A 26,359-nucleotide genomic window follows, 5' to 3' on the forward strand; every position below is an offset into this window, starting at 1 on the left:
TGTACTGTGCGCACTCTTGAGCTTACAGAGATTTTTTTTTACAGAGTTTTTAATACTATACTCATTCAAATCCAACCCATAATATTACATTTTTTATTTTATTTCCAACTGCACTGATGATTACCGACATACAAAAGTGAGGGTTTTATTTTACTTTTTGTCCATGATTATGTGATGAAACTGGATTAGACTCAATTAATTAAATTTTTAATAAAAATCTATCGATTTAATTTAACTTATTTAATCCTCAGTATATAACTTGACAGTTTTTGTACTGTATGCAGTGAGTGCCCAGGCTCTCTGTGCCTCCTGATTCTTCAGCCATCTTGATTCAGGAGAAACTGCAGTGTTTTAAATGACCATAAAGATTTACAACATATACAATGTGCTTTATGTGATCTTTATATCTTATTCCTAGTTTTCCTTGTGCATGCTGTGCTTATGAAAATACAGTCCTTAGAGTCTTAATGAGATCAAGAATTCAAAAAAGCCTAAGAAATATAAACATCCAGAACGTTTTGGATAAATTATCTAAACGTAAAAGACCTGAGTCAGGTACCTTACACTCTTCTTGTACCAAACCCAACTTATAGAGTGTCTATACAGTCCAAACAGTTTTTTTTATCAGAAAAAACATGAGAGAAAAAGCAGAAGTAAGTGTACACACTGACCTTGTCCAGCCTCGCTGCAGTCCACAGTGAAATAGGTGGGTTCATTGGCTTTCAGGCCACTTTTCTCCACACCCGGTCCATACACCTTTACATTCTCAGGGTGGCTGCCCTCTCCGATGTTCACCTGAATTTCATTCGAGACAAGGCACAACACACTGAGGTCAAAGTTATACTGCATACTGCATACTGATCCTGTACTAATATGACACTCATACTGTATAGAGCTTTCCACGGTTCACACAATCCTGGGTTTTCTTGTTTAATGTTTCACACTGCTCAAACTTTATTTGGGTTTAACAATTAATCCTGGCTATTCACAATCTGATGTTTCACTATTTGCAGATGACGGGATAAATACAGCTTGTGACCAAGGATAAATACAATAGCTTGTCTTGCAGTTTCACATCAGCGAGAAAAATCTTCGCCATAAAAATCTCTTTTTCAAAACAATGAGTAAATCTAAAAATCTCTTCTTTTTGCTCTGATTAACATTTACACTTTCATTCACCATTATACTTTTTTCCCCTCAAATGCTGCAACGACTATTGATGGATGGATGGATGGATGGATGGATGGATGGATGGATGAATGGATGGATGGAAAGCTAGATAGCAAGCTAGCTAGCTAGCTAGATAGATAGATAGATAGATAGATAGATAGATAGATAGATAGATAGATAGATAGATAGATAGATAGATAGATAGATAGATAGATAGATAGATAGATAGATAGATAGATACTTTATTAATCCCCACTGGGAATTAATAAAGAGGGATTCAATATACAGTCTTACTGCATTGACCTTCTTCAATGTTGACAAATGATTGTGTGTCAGTCGCTAAGCATCTAGCCGGAATATTCACATCATTTCACACTTTGAGACACTTCAAAAGCGCTGCTATATCTGCTTCAGAGCAGGGTTTCATCACCTCGGGTAAAATACAGTGCTAACCCTGCTTCTAAATTACAAGCGTGAAACGTTCCTCTAGCCGGAGTTAATAGCAGGGTTTAGAGTGTCAATAACCCAGGATAAAGCTCAGTGTTCATACATACAGGGTTACATTCAGATCCAGTAATGATGTAAGTCTGCATGTCGTCTTTAAAAGACATATCTTCCAGTATAAACTTAGACTTTCCCTGAATAACTGCACACACAGGTCGCCTAAAGACTTGTTAACAGCCTACCGAAGCTCCCGATGTAACTCAGCTGGTAAAGTCCTGGATATTCTGAGCAAGCTCTTACCCTGAATGGACTGTTGGGTACATTGACCTCGCCCCAGGTGATGATGATGGTGTGTTTGATGGGTTTTGTAGGGATGTAGATGCAAAAGAATGTTCCGTCACCATTGTCTGTAATTTGGATGTCAATAGGGTAACCTTCAGAGTCCTAAAAAATAAGCATTGAGTCAAATACAAAGCAAATGAAAGGGATTTTTATACACATTTATATTGAATGCTTGTGGATTGCTGTGCAATCAAAGGAATTATTGAAGTTAGATACCTGAGCGTAGATCTTCAGCTGACCCCTGCCTGCTCCCTGAGCATCTATAGTAAAGTCGGCTGGTTTGTTTACTATGCAGCCTGTAGGCTCTAAACCAGGACCATAACATTTCACCTGCAATAAGAAAGAGAAAACTATCAGGACTGTCATTATGTGATTTTTCTCTATCATTATGAGATATTATGATTAGATTAGTATTCTGGTTAAATCTTTGAAAATGTACTGTATAATTATCAGTACTCATAAAGGTTAAGGGATAATCAAAGGGATGGACCTTCTCAGGAAAAACATCATTGGCTGCAGGAAGGATATGTGCCATAAAGGGGCTGTCTTTAATGTCCTCGTCGTCACAGATGACATGGACAGCATAGTCGCCAGGCTCTGTGGGCCAGTAGAGAACGTCACAGGAGCCATCGCCCTTATCATCACACTCAATCTTAGCCTGAGACGGGCCTTCTATGGAGAAACCTACAGACACACACATATATTAGTGTCATGAGTGAGAAGTCATTTGTTCAAATATGACATGAAACCTTCAAACTATAATTTGCCCATACGAATATTAACATGCAGCCTTAAGAGTTTAATTAGACAACTAATTTCATTTTGTTATTTAGCATGTGATCCAGCAGTGTTCTCTTGACCCATCAGTAAATTAATAATAATAAAGAATTAAGCAAGTTAATAATACAAAAATAGAAGATAACAGCAAGTAGAGGATCTGTATTGAGCAGACAATTACGACCTCAGATAATCAGAGTATTTTGGGTTCTAAAGTTTCAGTCTTTGTAAAAAGCAGTTGTATTACAGATCCATGACACAAATCCATTGAATTACTACCCCAACGAGGCAGCAGAAAGTCAGACAGAGCCACAAGAGCAGCACAAATCCTACAACATCGTATGACTGCATGATACTCAATGACGTTGTACGGGGTGTTAATAAAATACGGAAAAGGATGTTTGTGTTGATTTTTCAATAAAAGTGACAGCTCTAGTGAGAATTTCAAATCAAATCAAATTTTATTTGTCACATACACATACATACAGAGTACGACATGCAGTGAAATCTGTTCGCATCTGTTCGGTATTCAAACATAAAGAATGCAATTTGGGATAAAAAAATATAACCAAAAGGAGGTAGATAAATAAAAAAAAATTAAAAAGTATAAACTATATTTAAAAAAACTATATAAAATATGAAAATATAAGTGAAAAATAATGTATATACATATACATAAATATACATAAATGCATATGGTTTTAATTATTGTCCTTAAAGTGTCCATATGCCAAAACATTTTGTGAAATAAATAGTGTAAGTAGTGTGTTCTGTGTTCTGGTAGTGAGGCTACCAGGCACAGTCTCTGGTTAGCATTTATTAAAATCGGCTAAATCTAGCATCATCACATTACATATGTTGGACATTGCCGTCTGTCATCCACTTGGAAACGGCTTCCTGTTAGTACCATTAGTGTTTTGTTTTTGATGATGCAGCTCTTCTAAAACTCATACACTTGATGCTAGTAAACATAGTGCATAGTGTAAGTGCGTAGTGAATAGTACGCCATTTGGGACACAGTTACTGAATCCTAGACTTCCTGACCTCCAGACTTCTGACAACAAACCTCAGAAAGAAAGAATATCACAAAGCATAAGAAGCCTTACCCAGAGTTCCCACCTCCGTCCCGATGGCTTCCACAACAAAGTCAGCTGATTTGCCAACCATGCCTGTCTCCAGGCCTGGACCCCATGCTCTCACCTTCTGAGGTCCTGCCTCCTCACTGATCAACACCTCAAATGGACTACACACACACACACACACACACACACACACACACACACACACACACACACACACGCACACAAAGTTGGGTGTATCACAGTATATTTTCTCCGAATAATCTCTGAAGTGTGCTAAAATATTATACATCTTAATCTTTCATTTCTGACAATAAAATTCCCTGGCTTGTCATTTAAGCAAAACTCTAATACTTCTACAATATTTTCATTCTAATCTATTATGTCCGGAATATACGCAGGATAACAATAAATTCCATACAATAAATAAATTGGGGACGATTTATTTTTTTGAAATTACTAAAAATGAACATGGAAAAAAAAGTCTACGGGCATTTGTTAGGACAGTTATCACACATCCTTCAAACCAAATTTTGTGAATGATTCAGTCAAAAGTATTTGATAATACTAAATCTAGTAGTAAATCTAATAGTAAATCTTTGTAAGTCATCCTTTCTGACATTAGATCATCTTTTTTGCACAATTTGGAGCTCTGTTAAAATTTTAGCTTAATTCGCTTTGATAAGTCTCATTTCTGTCTCATTCTTAACGATTTACTGTGGTATTATAATAGAGCAAATTTGGAATTTAAATTATATTAGCATATATTAGCAATTTATTGACAGAATATAACAACTGCCCTTAGAATTACACTGTAAGTGACTTCTGAGGAAAACTGAATTGAGTTTTTTTTAGTGCAGTCTCAAACAGCTGTATGAGGTCATGACTTACAGTATACACTCCACATGCATGGAGATTAAGTTTGAATAGAGACAAATTTGTTCCAAGAGATTATAGTACGTACAGAGATTAATGTTGAAGTATTTTTTAATACTGATTTCAGGCTGTATAATGTTCTTACCTGCGTGGGATTGCGTGTCCTCCCCAAGTGATGATCACAGTGTATTTTCCAGGAAAAACAGGGTAGTAGTTACACTCGTACACCCCATCGCCCAAGTCAGACACCTTCACTGGTTCATCTCCACCCTCTAAATAGTGACAAAGACAATATGAATAGAATACAAAATATATGTCAGCAGGAAAGTGGTCTGAAAGTCAAAACAGGTGTCATGATGGACCCTCAGCTTCAGAATTCACTTACTTGGGTTTTTGATGAGGACTCGCAGGTCTCCGCTGCCTGCCCCCCTGGTGTAAACTTTAAAATCAGCCACCTCCTTAACACGCACACCTTTGGGCTGTAGACCTCGCCCGATGGCTCGGCAAGCGTTCGGGTTACTCGCTGATGAGTAAGGAAAAAGTTTAGGCTTGTACACAAAATAAACAAACAGACACATCTAGACACACTGACATATTGCACACACGCTGACATATAGTAAAACAGAGCTGCTGGGATTTAGTGTTAGTTTAGATGAGCATGACACTGTATATGGAGGTAAAGGATGGCGGGTTACATGAAAAATGAATAGGACAAGCACAAAGAGTTGGCAAGTATACGTTATTTCACAGATTTAACCAAACTCTCAAATGCTAAAGCAAGCCAGCTTCAACATATCCTCATGCTAGCACAATCATGTTCAAGGTTCTGTTCAATAACGATTTAAAATACCGTTACATATGAATAGCATTTATTTTACTGTTAACTTTTAGCTAAATAGCTAGCCTGACAAGAAAACTGAGGAAATGTTTAATCATAATTATAAATATAATTAAAATTATAAATACAAAAGTTCAGCGTATTTACTGTTCAAGCTAGCAAGATAGATGACATGACCTAACATTACATGAGCTAACATGAAAAAGGTTTGTTACACATTTTAATATAAATATATTCATATTAATTACTTTTAATATTACATAAGATGATGTTAGCTAACTTGACAGGATTTCTTGGAAGATAAACATTTAATCCTCATCAGGGGCAAAATTAATCTTGAGCCAATTCCAATAAAGCACAAGGCAAATATAAATCTTGATAATCTTTACTGTTAAGATTAGCAAGATAGCTGTTTTGTCAGTGTTGATAAACTTAAGGAGCCTGGTTACAAAGTTGGAGATTTCATTCATAATTGACATTTTTTGTTTTTGCTTTTCTTTTTTAATCCCATTGAGCTAGCCAAGTTAATATAAGCAGATAAGACATTTATTCATAATCATTAAAGACAAAGCTAGCCAACATAACAGGATTTCAACTAGCCAAAGAAATGGCTTCTGAGGAGATAAATATAAATATTCATAATCTTTAATGTACACAAAGTATACAAAATACAGATCAGTTTAGGGCTCTTTATGTTTGTCTTTTTATCCTGACAGGATGTCTGAGAGGAAATGGAAGACATATTCAAACAAAGTATTTAAGTTTTAAAAAATCTTTACTAAGCTAAACTTACAGTATTTTAGATATAAAGAATATAAAGGTTATACATATTATAATAACTGTTAGCAAGTTAAATAGCATGAGGCAACTTTGCTATATTTAAGAGCTACTATTTTTGTTCTTTTATATATTTGTTTTATCCTGAGATGAATAATGTATAAAGCATTTTCAAGTAATGTATCTAACATTTAGTCCTAAAAGATATCCAAGCTAAACTGAGCTAATTTTAAAATATTTTAGAAAAGATTTATAGCTTATAGTTTTATAATAAAGGTTAGTTAACAGGTTAGCTATCATGAGTCAACTTTACTGCTAGATATTAGCTAAGATCAGGAAGTTTAAATCATTTAAAAAAAAAAAACTGGTTTCAGACCTCATAGGACAATAACAGATCTAATATAATAACACTAATTTAGCCAAGTCATAATATGGCTCAGAATGAAAGCCCTTATCAAAAAGCAACTGAATCAATTTGTAGGTACAGCTTCACCTAGACAAATTTTTTGTAAAAAAAAAAAAAAAAAAAGACAGCAAAAAAATTTAAAACAGCTAATTTTGTGTTTGAAAATGGTTGAAAATAAACATGGTCTTCATGTTATGTTAGATGTTAGATGTTAATCGTTAAACATTAAATACTGTTTATGGAAGACGTGATAAACACAGATGATGATTATGATGTAGCAGTAACAACAATGATGATGATGATGATGATGATGATGGTGATGATGATGGTGATGATGATTTACTAGACGTTCACTTTGACAACAGCCTCCTTATGCCAGATCAAAGTTTTGACAATAACTGACTATCAATTCCATGCGTAATATTTTATCACTCATCAGTTAAGTTTATTAGGAATTAATTTAAAGTGTTGGGTTCAGTTAGGGTTATTAACTCATACATTATGGATATGTTAATTTTTGGAGTTAGCAAGTATTACAGAATTAAAGTATCAGATCTAGCCCAACTGCACAGATCATGCAGCTGAAAATGGAGTATTTGTAAAGGTGATCGTCTGGCTTTCTTTCTGCGGGATTAAAGACAAGGCAGCAGCAAATTGAGTGTTTGTCTGCTTCTAATCTCTCACACACTTCTGCATACATTCTTATCCCACTCTGCTACAAGCTGTATGGTAGGATTTGCTGTCGCAGATGGCCAAGCACTGGAACATGCCAAAAAGCCAGGGGAAAGAGAGTTGGAGTGTCAAAATAGACACACCCGGGGTATTGAAAAGGGGAAACAGGGACAGGAAAAAAAACAGATAGACAGGCTCAGGGAGGGACAAGGAAAAGACAGAAAGGTTCAGGAATGGACATAGGATGGAGGTAAGCAAAGCGATCAAGCTTGCACAGGCATGTGCCGCACCCCAGCGGGCCGTACTGACTTGCTCGCCTGGGTTTGGGCGGCGTTGGGGGGGGCACTTTCTTGGACTTTTCAGAGGGTGGCGTGCGAATAGACTGAGGGATTATCTGAACCGGGGACCCGGCTGGCACGCTGCTCAGAAGAGCTAGAATGACACACAGGCGAAAGAGAATACAGCAACACTTTCAGAATACGTGTGTGTACATATATATTATATATGTGTGTACCGAACCCCCGGAGCAGAGAACACTTAGAAAACCTCCGGTGGTACCCAAAAACCACGTTCCAGCCTAGACACTCACACAGCATCACACAGTCAGCATACACATATTTCAAGAAACTCATTTATCACAGTCCATCATTAGGTGCTTTTCTGAAAAATCATCCAAACCACATTACACACTGGGTAATTATGTAAACAAGTAGGGGTTGACAAGAAAGGACTATGATGGTCAGGGAGAGGCAGCAAAGGACAGAGATTAACAGGAATGCACTGTCTATAAGGCCTGGGTTAAATGTAAACAGGTTCATTTAATAAAATAAGAAGTTCAGGGGGTGGTGGGGGTGAAAGTAATTACACTTATTAATTGATATAGATAAATCAAATAGCAGGCATGTCGGGTTGTCAAGTCTCACCCTCTGAGATGTGCACAGTAAAAGGGCTTCTGGGAATTTGCTGGCCAGCAAATGTTACATAAATAACATGAGGTCCTTCCAATATAGGGCCATATGTGCAGCGGAAAATGCTGTCGCCTCGGTTCTCCAGTATGATCTCCACCGTGTCCCTGCGACCCTGAGAATCTACAATGATCACTCCTACGTCACCTGCACCAGCACCTGAGAGGACACGATATGTACTCATGTAAAGCATTTAGAAAGTAGGTACATCTCAATGTTCTTTTTATACATAAAAAAAAACTATCCTGGATTACTCTCTGAGTAAATGTAATTCATTTGCATGTCTACATTTATGTGTCTACCTGCAGTATAGATATCGAAGTATGTGGGCTTGTTGGCAACATTGCCCACTGGTTCCAAGCCTGGACCACGTGCCTGCACCTTGTTGGGGTCTCCCAGAGCTTTGGAGACATTCACGAGGAAGGGGCTGTTATTAATGTCCTGCCCAGCAAACAACACCTTCACCTGGGCACAGAAGTAAGCAAACATTTACTTTGACATGTGCGCAGAGTTTCCAATTGTCTCCCCTAAGTGTATTTGTAATCGTAAAGTAATAATAGTGAACTACCCAAAGAAAATTCTAGGATGCCAATACTTTACCTATAACCTTGAGATGAGAACCTAAAATTCAACAGCAACCTAAAGAATAGCTTATTTTCTACAGATAAATCTCAGATTTCAATTACTAAGACAGAAATAGCACTACATCCATTACATTACTGACATGAACCTGTCATGACATGACTCAAAACAAAACACACAGATAGATGGATGGATGGATGGTTTGGTGGGTGGGTGGTTAGATACTTTATTGATCCCAGAGGGAATTCAAGATGAAACAAATTTATAATGAAATAAGAAAAAAGTCTGTGTACCTTATGAAGACCCTCCACTTTGGGCAAATAAACTACAGAGTAGGTTCTGTTCTTGTCATTGTTGGGGATCACTCGAGCCTGGAAGAAGTATGGATGACAGACACAGATGATGTTTTGTGATCTTCATGCTAGATTTGTATACGCTATGATCATCAGAACAATAAGGCATAAGCTAAAAGTCTTAAATAAATAATTACATAATTACATAAATAAACTGTAATTGTTAAAATTAAACATGAGATCTGACCTCCTCCGTGTGACCCTCAGGATCCTCGACATACACCAGCACCTCGCCAAGCCCCGCCTCTACTGTCTCAACTATAAACTCAGCTGGTTTTAACACCATGTTGCCTCTGGGCTCGATGCCTGAACAGAAAAGGATCAAGACATTAAGACAGGTCCAAGCTAAATAAAGAAGACCCCAAGGTGGATCTTGATTTGAGAGAGAAAGTGTCCCTCACCAGGGCCGTAGGCTTTGGCTCTTTTAGGATGCAAAGTTTTGGAGCGCAGTGGAGCACCAGGCTTCAGCTTGGCTTTAGGGAACTGAGACAGGTAAGTCATGACGGAGTGCTCGTCCACATTTGGGTCCACAATCTCCTCTGGAGCTATAACCTGCACAGGGAAAAGGTCAAAGCTGTTAAAGGCTGGTGGGGTCAAGAGGGAAGGATCTCTTAAAAGTTCTACAGAATCAATTAATGTGTGCGAATTCAAATGTATCTGTCAAATGCTCATCTATACACAGTACGATATGCAGCAAAGTGCTTTTCAGCTGTCGGTGTCATAATAAAATAAAATAAAATAAAAAAATAAAAAAATTGAAACAAAATAGGATAGAAAGAGAATTGAATCACATCAACAAGCAAAGGCAGGTATAGATACAGTAATATGGAATGGTGCAGATGTGTGCAATTGAATTATATGTATTATAAGATCAGATTTGTAGTATTCTTTCAAAATGAAGTGATGTACAAAATTTACTCGGTCAAACTGACAAAAACATACTTTTTGTTAACAATTCTGTAAAACCTGATGAATGAAATAGGGGCATAGAAGCCTTTATTATCTCCACATATAGATTAGAGTGGAATTCATTACTTTGTATTTCCTAACTGAGGAGGTTGTGGTTAGAGTATAGGGGTAGCTATGATACAGCGCCACTAAAGGAGAGAAGGTTAAAGGGCTTTGCTCATTTGCTCAACTTTTAACATTCTTGTCCTTTTACCCTTAAATACAACCATCACCTTAATACAGCTTAGTGCTAAAGGACTGGATGATGATTGCATTTCATTGTAGCACAGCTGCAGTGCACTGATTAAAATAATATGGAATGGAATAGGAAATGATTTTCACTTCTACTGAAGTCAGCATATTATTCTTTAACCTTTTTTTACCAGTACTCTGGCGATATGGTCTGTCGGCGGAATAGAAATCGAGTTATCAGATCTTTTCTATTAGTATAAATGCCTTTATTATTGTATCTCTGCAAGTCTGATATAAAATGAGTCAGGACTCTGTTGGCTTTCAGTGTGACACGTGTTTTTTCCAATAGTGGTTTAAGATACAGTAACACTTTGAAATTTTAGATGCTTATGAACCAACTTGTGGCATCTCAGAGAGCAGAAAAGGGTTTGATACAGTAGCTCAAGTGCAGTAGGAGAGAAGCAATGAAGTGGTTGCTTTTCAGTATGGTTCTCTCAAGTCTTCATGATGACATAATGGCAAATTCATTTAAAACAGCTAGTCATTCTGACCCTTACTAAGAGACCGCGCTACACTTTCTCGCTGTTAATTACTGTATGGAGCCTTCAGATAGATCAGGACAGTGTTGACTCAGAAAACAATGGCAAAGTCACTTCAGTTGAGGTTTAGGGGCATGTCAGGGCATTTAGAGCGATAAGGGAAAAAAAAGAAAGTCAGAAAGCAAAAATAGTTAATGTGAGGGAAGAAACAGCAGTGTGCAATCCGGGATGGTGTTTACATTAAATCTGATCATAACACACTCATAAGTGCAGTCTTTCTCTTTAAAATGGACATGTAGTCTGGAGAGAGTTTTTTCCTTTATTATGTTAAACACTAGTTTATTTACACTGTGTAACTAATACATATTTCTATATTTAATCCTGCTGTCTTTAAACATTTTGCACTGCATTTTATTCTCTACCTCACACTGTCTAAAAGGCGAAGCAAATGTTTTTGCTTGAATGCAATTAAGGAGATGAGGATATGATATGTTAGATATTTAGAATTTAGCCTATTTACTTTAGGACTCTTCTCAGGTTCTGTGTCAAAGACCAAATGTTCTTTTACAATACAGTATAATCCCATGGAGATGTTTTTTATTCATTTTCCGAATAAAGAATACTTTGTTTTCCGAGTCACCGTGTCTCTTCTATCTGCTCGCACCTCGCTTTCACACCATGATGTTTAAGTGGTTGCTTTATTTAACCCTTCTGGCTTCTGGCACTCTTTCTTCCCTTCCTGATGCTAAGTCTTTTTCCTCACTACCCTTAGACTCAGCCACAGATACTTTCCTCTCATCTCTTTCCTCAACTATGGACTCCCTCTGCCCTATGTTCGCTAAACCCAAGAAAACTTCTTCTTCTGCTCCTTGGCTTTCAGATGTGCTGCGCAACAATCGAAGAGAGCTAAGATCATCAGAGAGAAAGTGGAAGAAATCACAACTTGATGCAGATCTTGATTTTTACAGAACACTTCTTGTCAAGTTCTCCTCAGATGTGACTTCTGCCAAGACTTCCTTCTACAAGGAAAAGCTTGAAGCTTCCTCACATGACCCTCGGAAATTCCACAACATCATCTCTTCTCTGCTCAACCCCCCGGCTCCACCTTCTTCATCCTCCCTGACTGCAGAAGACTTTGCTTCTTTCTACCAGGAGAAGATTGAGGAAATCTGCCGGACCTTCACTTCAGCCCCGACTGCACTTACATCTCAGAGTATGGATTCCCCTACACCTTCGTTGTCACATTTTTCAACTGTGGCAGCAGAAGAGATTTTACAACTCATCCAGTCCTGCAATCCTACCACCTGCCCATTGGATCCACTCCCTACCACTATGCTCCAGACCATCTCACAAGACCTCTTGCCCTTCATTTCTACTATCGTCAATAGATCCATAGCATCTGGTCAGGTACCAACTACTTTCAAGAGAGCAAGGGTTATTCCCATCCTAAAGAAACCTGCTCTGGATCCATCAGACATCAGTAACTACAGACCGGTATCACTTCTCTCATTTCTTTCAAAAATTCTTGAACGCATTGTCTATAATCAACTGTCTGTCTATCTCTCACAGAACAACCTCCAAGATCCCAAACAGTCTGGCTTTAAAGCAGCTCACTCTACAGAGACAGCCCTTTTGGATGTCTCTGAGAAGCTACATACTGCTAGATCAGCCAAACTATCATCCGTCCTTATCCTCCTTGACCTTTCAGCAGCGTTTGATACGGTCAACCACAAGACTCTCTTATCCTCCCTCAAGAGTCTTGGGATTTGCGGATCAGCTTGGGAATGGTTTGCCTCCTACCTGGAAGGACGCTCATATCAAGTAACATGGAGGGGAGTGACATCTGCTCCACGCAGACTCTCCACTGGCGTCCCACAGGGCTCAGTACTTGGTCCTCTTCTTTTCTCCTTGTATACTCACTCTCTTGGTGAAGTTATTTCATCACATGGGTTCTCTTACCACTGCTATGCTGATGATACACAACTTATCTTCTCTTTCCCACCCTCAGATGCCACAGCTTCTGACCGGATCTCAGCATGTCTGGCAGAAATTTCATCATGGATGACTGCTCATCAGTTAAAGCTCAATCCTAGCAAAACTGAACTGCTGTTCATCCCAGGTGATCCATCCCCAGGTCACGATCTTGCTATATCCTTGCACAACGATCTGATCTCCCCTTCAGCCACAGCTCGCAACCTTGGGGTAACCATGGACAATCAACTGTCCTTTTCCTCTCATGTTGCAAATGTGACTCGCTCATGTCGGTTTCTTCTCTACAACATTAGAAGGATTCGGCCATTTTTGTCCACACAGACTGCCCAGGTACTTGTTCAGTCTCTTGTCATTTCTAGACTGGATTACTGCAATGCACTGCTGGCAGGTCTACCTATGAACGCAATCCGTCCTCTGCAAATGATCCAAAATGCAGCTGCCCGGCTTGTTTTCAACCTGCCAAAGTTCTCGCATACCACCCCGCTACTGCAATCCCTCCACTGGCTTCCGGTAGCTGCACGCATCCGGTTCAAAACACTGATGCTGGCCTACAAAGCCAAAAATGGACCAGCCCCCTCTTACCTCAAAGCCCTCATCATTCCTCGCACTGCACCCCGCAACCTCCGATCTACCAGCACTGCTCGACTGGTTCCACCATCTCTCAGGGTAAGAGGCAAGTATACTACAAGACTCTTCTCTGTACTGGCACCAAGGTGGTGGAATGAACTTCCCATAGAGGTCCGGACAGCCGAGTCACTGGCTATTTTCAAGCGGCGGTTGAAGACCTACTTATTCAGGAAGCACTTCAACTAGCACTTCTTTCCTTATCTTTTGCATTTAAAAAAAAAAAAAAAAAAAAAAAAAAAAAAAACCTTTGACACTTCATTGTAACTTTGAACAAATGTTTTAAACTCATGGTATCTTAAGTATGTAACCTAGTGAACCAGCATTAATGTATTCAGTGTTAGAGATTTAAGCACTTATGTACGTCGCTCTGGATAAGGGCGTCTGCCAAATGCTGTAAATGTAAATGTAAATGTAACCCGACTGAAAGGATAAGAGGCGTCTGAAAATAGTGTCCCTAGGAATTTAGCACAGCTGCAGAGGGGCACGGAGACAGAGAGAGGGAGAGAGAGAGAGAGAGAGAGAGAGAGAGAGAGAGAGAGAGAGAGAGAGAGAGAGAGAGAGAGAGAGACAGAGACAGAGACAGAGAGAAAGAGAGAGAGAGAGAGAGAGAGAGAGAGAGAGAGAGAGAGAGACAAAGAAAAAGAGCTGAATTTAAAGTTGTATTAATAACAGATCAGTGTAGCAAATAAGTTATAGCCTGTAAATGTTTACTTCATTTGGCAAAACAAAGAAGAAGAAAAAACAGAATTGCAGAAATTTCAATCTTAATCTTTTCCTCAATTAAGGGAAAACAACATTTACACAGCATGATACGAATTACTCATATAAATAGATTTGGCAATGGATGATGATGATGATGATGATGATGATGATGTTGTGTTTTGTTTATTCCAGAAGAGTTCAATTCGGTTTCAGTACACTACAGAATCTTTCTTTTCACGACTTGAGAGATGTGAATGTTCTCCATGGTGAAGATATCTGTAACCAAGTTTTCATCCACCTTTTTTCACTGTTCTATTATCCACAGTGAAAATGTGTAAAAAGAAAACGAGGTTGGAAACATTTCCAGACTGTTTCCATGCAATTGGCCTTGTAATGACAAAATTATGTCTGATACCATAAAAAAAAATCTGCCCTTGAACCATTTCCATACAGAATCTTTTGTATAGTGCAAACTGTGCAACTTTTACGTCCTGAAAATTTTGCAAACCAGGTCCTTATATCTCCACAGAACTTCTGGGCCCGTATTCATAAATGATCCCAGAGAGCTACCTAATTTAACTTATAAATGTCTAACTAGGAATCTTATCTTAAGAGGGATTCAGGACCAATCTCAGAGCAACTTCGAGCAAGGAACAACAGCAACTTTTATCTTAGAGTGCGGGCGGGGCTTAACCCGTTACTACTTATGACACATTCTTTTGAAGACTGTGATTGGTCGGCTAATAAAAAAGGAACACTTTTAAAATCTGGTCCATTATAAACCTTCACTTGGTCTCTATGTTAGGATTATTTGAGTTGAATTATCAAAGATTACAGAGCAGAAATGTCATAGAGACATATTATATCATTTTTATATCATGCTATGGCATTTCTCCTCTGTTCTTCTCATTACTTCTAAGACTTTTTGACCTTATGAGCCCTTTTAAGGGTTAAGATGCTTTATGAATCACTTTTATCTTTATTAGGATCTTCACTTTCATTTTAAGGGGAAACATTTCTAAGAATTTTCTTTGAATTTCATCACTAGAAGAAACTCTTTGCACTATGAATGTTCATGAATACAGGCCCAGGAGTACCTTTATGTTCTTCTATCAGTCACATTTGGTTAGGCTTCATCTCTCAGTGCTTCTGAACTTCCTTTGTTAAAGAATTGTAGACTTCCCATCCTTAGGTCTGTGCCTCAATATCATCCTATTCTCTGATGCTTTCAAATATGCAGTGTTTAGTTGACATGAATTGAACCCTGCTGTGTTTCCTTGCTGCATGACTGTAAGAAGTGAAACAAACATGTTGTGGTTTGAGTTACAAAATTTTTGGTGGAACTGAGAATCTGAGCCATTAATCGCAACCTGAGCAAAAAAACAGAGCTGCTGTGTGTTCGGACCAAAGAGAAAATAAACACTGGATGTGGTGCACAAATGTTGTAAACTATTTATTTATGTAATCATCTAATTGTTTATTTAGTATTGGCTCTTTATTTTCTGTGCCTGAGTGATTATATGTGCACTTGTTTACTGCTTTACTGCAGTTTACTGCTCTCTGTTGCCATATTTCTCACTAATAAACAAAAAAGGTTTTGCCAAACCAAAAGAATCAGAGTCAGAGTCGGTGTCAAAGTGCCATTAGAGAACAATGTGTATGACTTTGTTCATTGTTTTAGCTCAGTAAGCTGTGGTGAGACACACTATATGGCCAAAGTTTTGTGGACACATGAACTGCAAATGGCAGACACTCTTATCCAGAGTGACTTACATTTAATCTCTGACTTACATTAAAACTGAGCAATTAAGGGTCTTGATCAGGGCCCAGCAGCAGCAGCAGCTTGGTGGACCTGTGATTTGAACTCACAACCTTCCAATCAGTAGTCTAACACCTTACCCATTAATCTACCAGATCCTACACATACACCATGTGGTCCTTTCCCAAACTGTTCCCACACAATTGTCTAGAATGACTTAGTGTACTGTTGCATTAAAATTTACCTTCACTGTCCAAATCTGGTCCAACATAACAGACCCATAAACTCCTGATGTGTTAAGTTTGGAGTGGAACTTGAGTTTCCTGCACAGAGCCCTGAGTCTGACTCAACCCCACTGAACATTTATCGGATGAACCGGAACACTGACTAAACCCCAGACCTCCTCACTCATACAACATCAGTGTCTAATCTGACTAATGCTCATGTAGCTGAACAAACACAAATACACACAGCCACGCTCCAACATCTAGTGGAAAGCCTTCCCAGAAGAGAAAATTGGAGCTTATGGATGTGACAGTCAGGTTTCCATTGAGGCTGAAAGATGTATATAGTGATAAGAAGGAAACAAGTCACTCCTGAGCTCAATTTTAATCATACTATACTGTATGTTAAAGTGATATTTTAGGGTTTGTTTTTATTCACAATAAATTTAGAAATGCAGTGTAAAACTGCAGCATTTTAATCACACAAAGGGAAACACTGTACAAACTGTGTTCACATTAGAAATGCATGACACTGTAAGTACAGTCCAAAATCTAACACGGCCATTTTTTTGTGGCACAAGATCTAATAAAAATACATACACATGCTGGATATGCTACTAAAACAAGCCAAGCATGAATCAAATTCTAATTATAGGAAGGTTATGATGTGGGATATTTAATATGCCATGCAGAGACAAATGGATATATTGGATCTTGGAAATTGGATAATGTTTTTTTCTGAGTTACAAAGATTCCCTTTACAATATTTGTTATTACTATTTAGATTTAATTATTTGTTTATTTTATTACTATTTTAAGAATATTTATTTATGTATTTATTTATTTATTTATTTATTTATTTAATGTGTTATTTATTAATAAATATTTTAATACTGATATTATTTTAATTACATTTTTATTTTCTTTATTTTCTGCCTTTCCCATATTTGTTTACAGCTAATTTTATTATTGTAGTTGTTGTTGTTATTATTATTATTATTATTATTATTATTATTATTATTATTATTATTATTATTATTATTATTATTACACAAAATTAAGTTCAAACTAATTAGGCCAGTGTACTTTAGAGCTTTTAATGAGAGGAGAGAAACCTACAAAACATGATTAAATGCCATGATACTCAGATAATTACAGACTCGGGTGTAAACACACAAAGTAAACACACAAATGTACAGTAATCCCTTCACAAAGTACATGGTGTCATTTTTATAGGTTCTTTCTCCAAACTCTAAAAAAAACTCTTCCTTTCCTGTATTTAATAAGCTTATCAGTACAGCCTTGTGTTTCATAGAAGAAGAAAAAAAACTATTTAGAGTCATAAATATTGTATAAGGCTCTAGGACAAGAGAAGGAGACAAACCTGAACAAGATCAGACTCTAGTCTGACTAAAACCCACACACACATCTGTAGTTAAAAGTACTGTGCAGCTTGCTGATGGCAAGTTGTTTGTAAAGTTACACTTGTCCCTTTTTTGCCACGACCAGAATATTGATAGAGAGATTACATGAGCGAGAATGAGATCAGTTGCCTACCTGAGGGACACCAAGCCAGTCGTCAGCCTGCTGCATGGCCTCCCTAGCGTTCTCCACTGGCTGATTGGGGTCCCACATCTCCCAGTCAGGACACAGACCTGATCGAGACAAAACAGGGCAAAGCAGGGAGAGAGAAACAGAGAGGGAGAGAGAGAGAGAGAGAGAGAGAGAGAGAGAGAGAGAGAGAGAGAGAGAGAGTTATTCATAACATAGAGACACCATTCCTTTAGGTTCCACAACTCAGTCTCTGTCGTTGCATCGATCATAACAAACAAATTAGCACACAGGTTTGCATGGAGAGTGTGCAGCTAAATAAGCTTCGGTGAAAACACACTGACAATTTGCACTCTCATACCATTTTCTAATAGTGTAGCAGAAGAACAGGCATCAACTATTCCGAATGACATCAGACGGAAAGCTAACAGTCTAGGAATAGCTGAATGGTTGAAGCAGTCAAAGGGATTGCTCAGATACTTTGGAAGTATGCTTCTGTCCCAGCTCAACCTAAGAAAGTATAGAAATTGTACCCTTGTGGTTTAATTTTCCCCCGCTTTTGGTTGCTCCTGTTAGGGGTCACCACAGAGGATCATTGATCTGCATATCTGCTTTAGCCCGGGTTTTTATCCAGACTTGGGATTGGCATTGAGGGTGCACTGGCTCGTGCAGCCCCCAGTGGCTGGGATATGACTCCCTTCCTGGGAATCGAACCTGACCCTTGGCGATGAGAGTCCGGGACTAGTACAGTACTGTATTAAATAATACATTTAGTATAGAATAGTAATAGAAGTTGTAGTAGTGATAGTAGTGGTGGTAGTCCTATTGGCAGAAGTGGAAGTGGTGGTATTAGTGGTAGAAGTACAGTACTAGTGATTGTGGCAGTTGTAGTAGTATCAGTGGTAGTGGTAGTAATGGTAGTAATAGCAGTGGTAGTAGTAGTAGTGGTGATAGTAATAGCGGTTGTAGAATTGGCAGTAATAGGAGCATTATTAGTGGTAGTATCAGTAGTTTTACAGTAGTTTTACTAGTAGAAGTGTTACATATATGGTGGACCTGGGAAATCGATAGAAAGTGAAATAAAATCAATAGAAAATTCAAATCAAATATTTGTCTAATAATCCTTAGCCCAAATGACTATAACAGCGCTTCTATGTATATGTGCTGTGTAAACCCTGAGCGCACCACCAGGTTCACCATGTCTATGTTCTCGGTACAGAACCTCCAGCTCTTTTCACACCTCCCATCTGTTAATAAATCCAGGCAGTCTAACTTTACAAAACAACTTCCGTAAGCAAACATTAGCTGCTCTCCCGGGTGATGTGAATGCAGAGATGTGCCATTATTAGGTGCTGGATAACGATCTGGCAGGGTATGAGGGGCATTTGGACCAAACGTAACTAACGATCGTGAAACCACGAGACGTCAGCGTCGCTGCCAAACACGTATATCAGAACCAGATTCAGGTTGTTTAATCCTTTGGAACAGCAAGTACTGAGTTCTAAGCTCACACAAGCCTGTGATTAGCTCAAACGGCCCACATCCTGCTGCCAGAAGTTATAAAGTAAAAGCTTTTTTTTTCACTGTTTAAAGGCCCAAAGTGGCATTCATTCCCTTTTGAGAATAAATAGAGCATCAAGTCAGCCAGGAGAAACTGACAGCAAGGTAAAGCAAAGTTGTGCTTTATAATAAACACACCCAAACAGCCACAAGACCACTTACCCTGGAGCACTATATAAACACACCCATGGACACACAAACAGTAAAATGCAGTGTGTGTTTGCAGAGGATTGTCCAACAACTACACATGTTTTCACTTAATTGTGTTTGGGATGTTGACTTTGATACTCTGATACCTAGCAGCAAATCACTTTCATTCTCAACCGAATTAGAGAGAATATGTTTTATGCTTTTGCTATTACAGCAGCTAGTAGTAGCAGCATTTCTTGAAGTGGTAGTAGTCACAGCAGCAGCACTAGTAGTAGTACAGTAGCAGTGATAGCTCTTCTTGTCAGTTCTGGCAGGCTACGTCGTCAAGCATGCATCATCTATTCATCATCTGTCCATGATGCGCACCAATCCGGTTAAGACATCCATATTACCCGACCATTAAATTTCCCATTCATTGAGCCGCTTTCTGCTGCGACTTAAACTCCCTCCTCCAACCCCAACTCCACCATGCCGGAACCCGTGTTCGTTGTACCAGTTTATGTCTTAAATCTCCATATATTTTTTTTCTCTCTCTCCCTCTCTCTCTCTAATTATTTAATTATATATTTATCCATTTATTAAATTTTTTTTTCATTTGCCAAAAAAAAACCAAAACCCCTATGCATGATTAATGGTTCTGTTTTAGGGGGGGTCTATTCTATTTTCTAGAATGCGCACGGATGAGCGCGTGGATTCCTGCCAAGAACAGAAACATACCGCCAACACTAACTCAAGTCAAGTCGAGTCAAGTCACCTTTATTGTCACATCACCACGGCACATGTGCCTTGGTGAGTGAAATTCTTGGGAGTGAGCTCCAGAAATTGCAGAACCATTTACATACAATAGTAGAAACATAAATAGAACAGTTTACAGACAAGTTAAAAAAAAAATGTGCAAAATGCTCAGTACCATTGAAATGTGCAAATGTGGAAAATGTGGAAAGGATGCAATGTGCTCATACATAGTCAGTACACACAGTGTACTACTAGACATATATATGACCATACATATATGTATGTATAACTGTATGCTATCATCTAATAAATTCTCATTTGACAAAGTGGTCCTGACAGAATTAGTATTAGTAGTAGCAGTGTTAGCAATAGTAGCAGTAGCAGTAGTAGTGTTAGCATTAGTAGTACAGTAGCAGTGGTAGTGGTTGTTGTAGTTGTAGTGTTAGCAGTAGCAGTAGCAGTAGTAGTGTTAGCATTAGCAGTAGTAGTGGTAGTGTTAGCAGTAGTGATGAAAAGTGATGTTACAAAGTTATTGGAGAATAATATCTCTCATGTGTGATATGCCATGGCTTTCTTTATTTAGCTTTTATGAAAAGAGTCTCCACTGTCAGTGAAGTAGTGCTGTTTCCTCGAAGTTTTCCACAAGGATGTGGAGCGTTGTCTGTAGCAAGCTGCATTTTTACCTTATTGGTCTGAAGAGAAAATGAGAGAGAGCAGCTGTAAATAGCTGTTCTAATGAAAGCATGACTTAAAGTAATTAAAGTAAAGGGTAAAAAGTATCATTGTTTAATAAATAAGAACTGGAAATGTTTTCTGCTGTGGTATAAATTAGCAAAAACATTTCAAGACAGAGTTGCTGGAAAATCAGCTTTGTGGTGGCAACAGTAACTTTTCACATTATGCTGCATGGCAACACCCCATCATTGATTATTGTTCCTACAACAGCAGGCTCTGTCTGGTTTATTCCATATTAATAGATTTGACATTTCATTGATTTAATAAATCTGCTAGCAAACACATTTCTCCCTGTAACAGAGTTTACGGCACCGAATCGGAGAGAAAACACCATTTTTGTCTTTCTCATTTTAGTGCCTTCATCTTTTTCTGCTGACGACTTATCTGATTTCAAAGATCAAAGCATTTGTTCAGGCCATATCTGTGCTGTTACGAGTATAAACAAAAAAAATTTGACTCATGCCAGGGGCGAGTCATAAGATGCTTTCCCTGGATGAGGAAAACAGATGTGTGGCAGCTGTGTAGAGAAACCCAGACTGGAGTCTTGGGAAATTTATTTCCTAAATGCTACAACGTGATTTTCACAAAGCTGAAAAATTGTGTGTGTGTGTGTGTGTGTGTGTGTGTGTGTGTGTGTGTGTGTGTGTGTGTGTGTGTGTGTGTGTGTGTGTGTGTGTGTGTGTGTGCGTGCGTGCGTGCGTGCGTGAGTGTGTGTGTGTGTGTGTGTGTGTGTGTGTGTGTGTGTGTGAGTGTGAGTGTGAGTGTGTGTTTGTGTGTGTGTGTGTGTGTGTGTGTGTGTGTGTGTGTGTGTGTGTGTGTGTGTGTGTGCTCCACATGATCATGACCTTTAAGTAGCTACAAAATCAGATATGCAGCTGAGTCAGTGTGAGTCTGGTGACAATCACTGAGGTTTAAATTATCGAACATCTAACAGGGACCCAAATTTTACACAAAAGGAAAAGTTTTCATAATTTTCTTGAGGCATCCGTTTCTATGACTTCATTATACATGAACACTCATGAACACATTCAATCCTATAAACGACTTGTAATATTCCATAAAAGGAAGTTGTTATGGACTTCCTGATGAAGTTTCTCAAAAGAAAATGTTTATATTTTTCACTATTGAACACTTTCACAAGTACAAAACTATCATACAATCGAAAGAAAAATCTTTATTTAAAAATGTCCATTCTAAGCTATTAGAATGTCATTTATGCCATTAGCATAGATGCTAGTTAACAACATTTTGAATGTTTTCTAAAAGACAAACTGCATTAAAATCTCTACCCTATTCCTTACAAACCAGAGCAAAAACAGATTATTTCGATGATTCATGTTTGAAAGTTTCACTGACAACATGGTACCAAAATCATTGAACGATGATTGCTGTTCACCTTCTTAATGACTACAGATCAAAATCAATGCTATAATTAACCAGAGCTGGAATTCTGCATGGCTGTTATTCAGAGGTCATTGTGTAAAGACAAGGTATCTTGTGAACTCGCCATGAAACATTGTAGCATAAAAGCATTTTTCGAAAATGATAAAAGATATTTTTATGCACAAGGATGATCAAACACGTTGGGACAAAATGGTTTGATCTGAGGGAGTAGCAAGGACCCCTGAAAAAGCCCTGCTATTAACAGCCCTGGACTTTGCTGCCATCTTGTCTGGAGCTTAGTTTTAGCAAACTGGAGCTTTCTGTTCCACCTCGATGAACCAATTTCCTACATAATTAGGTAACATACCTTACAGAAAGACATATGGTTGAAATTGCATACGTTTTATATCTGTTCTTGCCAATTACTACACCGACTTCTGCCCAAAGGAGGAACCACAACAACATTGCTAACAGAACTCACTTTATAGCCCATTTTACTTGTACACTGAGGCTTGAAATCAACTTATGGGGACATTTTCAATTAGCATAAACAAAAGAATTATTTTATGGCTGCAAGTCTGATATAAAATATAAAATAATGTGTGTTCCCTCTTTTGGGATAAACATACACGTTTTAGATTAGATATTTAGATAGATTAGATTTACTATCTAAACAATGGCTTGGGGCATCTCAGAGAGCAGAAATGGGTTTGATATCACCATTTACTTTTAAAAACTATCCGTTTTTGTTTTTTGCCACTTTTCTATGTCCTTACTAGACTAGATAAAAACAGGAATGCTTCTAAAAATCCACAAATTCTTAAATCCCTGATTGTCTACTTTCGTATGAGCTTCATATTCATATTTATAATATTATCTGTGGAGTGAAACATGACAAATACATTCAATGCTGAACATAAACACAACAAAACAGGCATCTGGTGTAACAGTAATGATGATCATTGTTTTCACATGCTAATTATCATGCAGACCTCGATACCATAAACTGTGTTCTGTCCTTGATCTTTTCTGGTATGTGGTAGCTTAATGGTAAGATGTTGGACCATTGACCACTGGTTGTGAGGTTGAATCCCAGGTCCACCAAGCTACCACTGCTGGGCCCCTGAGGAAGACCCTTAACCCTCAGTTGTACAAAATGAGAAAATAAAAATGTAAGTTATCTGGACAATGCTGGAAATTTAAGTGCTTTCTGTAATAATATTTAATAATCATACATTTTAGTCAAGCTCAGCGGTAATTACATGGCATTTACTCAGTGGTAGATAATAGTGGGTTCAAGCAATGACAGAAAAATGGTGGGTCGAAGTATGTGTGAATAAATAATTCATATTAGCCTGTTAGTTTGTAGCTAACTCCGTCCAGGGTATATCCTGCCTTGATGCCCGATGACGCCTGAGATAGGCACAGGCTCCCCGTGACCCGAGGTAGTTCGGATAAGCAGTAGAAAATGAGTGAGAGAGTTTCTAGCTAGCCTATTGATCTAATAGCAACAGTATTTAAAAAGTAGAATTAAGTATTTTATTTTAGCCCCAACATTTTTTACTGCAAACAAACTTTACAAATAAACTATAACGTGCACTATACATTACATTTGCAGGACATTGCCACGAATGCTACATTTCAATACATATTTTTTTTAATGAGCATGGTTGCATTGCCTAATTCCTTCTCTCTTACTCAGTGTATGCAACACGTTCAAGTTAAACCTGTTTAATCTAATTTAAACCAACTTAGTAGGTCATTAGCTTACAGTTGACACCCCGAACAATGAGGAAAACCATTTAGTCACCATCCTAACCACACCTTCTTATGCAGTAATGTGTACGTTTGCAAATTAATAAGAAGCTGAGTCATGCACAGAATTGTTCCATTTCCTCACACAACAAAACACTATTAGCATTTATCCTGTTATGATTTAGCATGGAAATTATCAACTCTTAAATGCTAAAACTGACCCTGCTAGTTCTTTTTAAAGGTCTAATTATAAACCATTAGACATGATCTGATAAACAAAAAAAACAATAGCTTACTTTTAGATTTAAAAAATCTAGGAAGATCAGTTCACATGTCACAACAAGCAAATAATAGGCTAAATCTGACCAATTAGCTTAAACCATCTTAGTGTTTTAGATCGAATAGACTCTAAATTCAACCTGAAAGAACTGCAAGTTTCTATTTTTGACCATTATATCTACAGTAGCTGTGAAGTCATTTCATGTTCAACCATTCAGTATTTAAAATCCTTACCGTTTACATGTACTGTGTTCACTTTGTGCGGGATGTGTTTTACAAAATGTTTTCTCTAAATTATAATCACAGGTTAGGGTCTCAGAAATTTTCCAGAAGATCTGACATAAATGCGTGACATCATATAAACAAACAAGACCAAAAAACTGGCAACGGCTTCCAGCAGATAAAGGGTTAGGTCTGAAGAGCGATGTCAGTATTATGAAGGTCTATACATTTGTTAAATTTTTCTATCATTTAAATTTACTTATTCAATTGATGCCTTAATTTTAAAGACTTAATTTTAGACCCAAAAAGGAGCAGTTGATGAATTAGTTTAGAATTCAACCCCTGCAGCCAGCGATGCTCAAAATTACAATAAAAAAAATCTTATCTGTGAGTAATATATTTTTTACTTCTGTAAAGGCCTTGAGTTCCCTGGTGGTCCAGCAGCAGGATCACATGCTCTCACTGCCATGGCATGAGTTCAGCCCAGCCACTGAGGGGTTAACTCTCAGTGCTGGTCCAAATAGCAGATAAAATTAGAGGGTCGCATCAATCAGGGCATCCTGTATAAAACCTGTGCCAGATCAAATAGGATGATCTGCTGTTATGACCCCGAACAGGGAGCAGCTGAAGGACAACAACAGTTATTATGAAGGCATCCGGGTTGGGCCTTATAACATGTGGCTTTTGCACACATAAGAACACTGATTGCTTTTCACAATGTTTTTAGGAAATTTCCAGGAATTTGATGCGAAGGTGTGTCACATCATATCATAAACAAAGAAGAGCAAAAAACTGGCAACGGCTTCCAACAGATAAATGTGGGTCTGTTAAGAGCAAATAAGCTAATGGGGATGCCAAAAGACACCCAGCAGTGATTTATCACAGCCACTGTAAAGCCATTTATACCCTGATAGTCATTACCACAGTACAGGTTATCACTCGAACATCCATACACTATTTAATAACTACAGGCTCGAACCATGGACTCACCAGGGGCACAGTTATCCACCAGGGCTCCCAGAGCTTTTCCGTCCCTCCAATCGCGGTGGAAGTTGTTGATGGGCAGCTGAGGGACTTTGTTCTGGATCCAGCCCAGGAGTCGCTGCTTGGGAGTGAGCTTCTTGGCATCTTCGTCTTCCTCGTCCTCCCACATGGGCATAGAGATGGAGTAGTGCAGGATGAGGGTCCATATCAGTCCTAGAATCAGCTTCAGGTTACCATCCACTATGGCTTTACTGTCTGTACACAGAAAAGGTAAAAGTAAATTATTAAGTAATAAATTATTTACAAAATTTTCTACTAGACACAGGTTTTAATTTCAGTCGATGTCTCATAATGATCCAAAACAAACATCTTTACAATATGCGATCTTGCTGGTTGTTTGGAAATACCTTTAAAAAAGATAACCATTTCCGTCACAAGTTTTAACATGTTGTACTATACTTTCAATTCAATTCAGTTCCTGTATCTCGCTTTTAAGCACAGACATTGTCACTTAGCGGCTTTACAGAAATCTATCGATTCGGAATATAAATTGTACCTTATTAATTGATCCGTCTAACCCTTTAAAATAACTGTGCTTGTAGAAGCTGTATTAAATTCAATAAATATGTAGACTTTTATGTTTTATTTCACTGCCTTACATTCAAAGCCACATTTTCGTCTCTGTGGTTGAATCCCAAATCCATCCTAACGGTCACGTAATGCACGACAGTGTGCTAAAGA

General features: G+C 38.1%; 1 protein-coding gene across 7 annotated transcripts in view; it reads right to left on the reverse strand.

The window, feature by feature from the left end:
- flncb (filamin C, gamma b (actin binding protein 280)) overlaps positions 1-26,359 on the reverse strand; it is an 82,054-nt gene that overhangs the window by 27,886 nt on the left and 27,809 nt on the right. For 4 of the 7 annotated variants that reach the window (XM_027151449.2, XM_027151446.2, XM_027151448.2 and 1 more), the window contains exons 2-15: positions 25,625-25,873; positions 17,822-17,919; positions 9,683-9,833; positions 9,469-9,587; positions 9,222-9,299; positions 8,649-8,811; positions 8,305-8,505; positions 5,074-5,211; positions 4,834-4,960; positions 3,840-3,976; positions 2,447-2,640; positions 2,173-2,286; positions 1,915-2,058; positions 672-795 (exon numbers count right to left, since the gene is read on the reverse strand). In XM_027151449.2, coding sequence (XP_027007250.2) covers positions 672-795; positions 1,915-2,058; positions 2,173-2,286; positions 2,447-2,640; positions 3,840-3,976; positions 4,834-4,960; positions 5,074-5,211; positions 8,305-8,505; positions 8,649-8,811; positions 9,222-9,299; positions 9,469-9,587; positions 9,683-9,833; positions 17,822-17,919; positions 25,625-25,873 — 2,037 coding nt within the window. Of the gene's footprint in view, positions 1-671; positions 796-1,914; positions 2,059-2,172; positions 2,287-2,446; positions 2,641-3,839; positions 3,977-4,833; positions 4,961-5,073; positions 5,212-7,690; positions 7,814-8,304; positions 8,506-8,648; positions 8,812-9,221; positions 9,300-9,468; positions 9,588-9,682; positions 9,834-17,821; positions 17,920-25,624; positions 25,874-26,359 lie in introns of all 7 variants that reach the window. The other 3 variants (XM_027151442.2, XM_027151444.2, XM_027151447.2) reach the window with 1 other exon arrangement.

This window comes from Tachysurus fulvidraco, chromosome 19 (assembly GCF_022655615.1).
Source record: "Tachysurus fulvidraco isolate hzauxx_2018 chromosome 19, HZAU_PFXX_2.0, whole genome shotgun sequence".
Classification (NCBI taxonomy): Eukaryota; Metazoa; Chordata; class Actinopteri; order Siluriformes; family Bagridae; genus Tachysurus; species Tachysurus fulvidraco.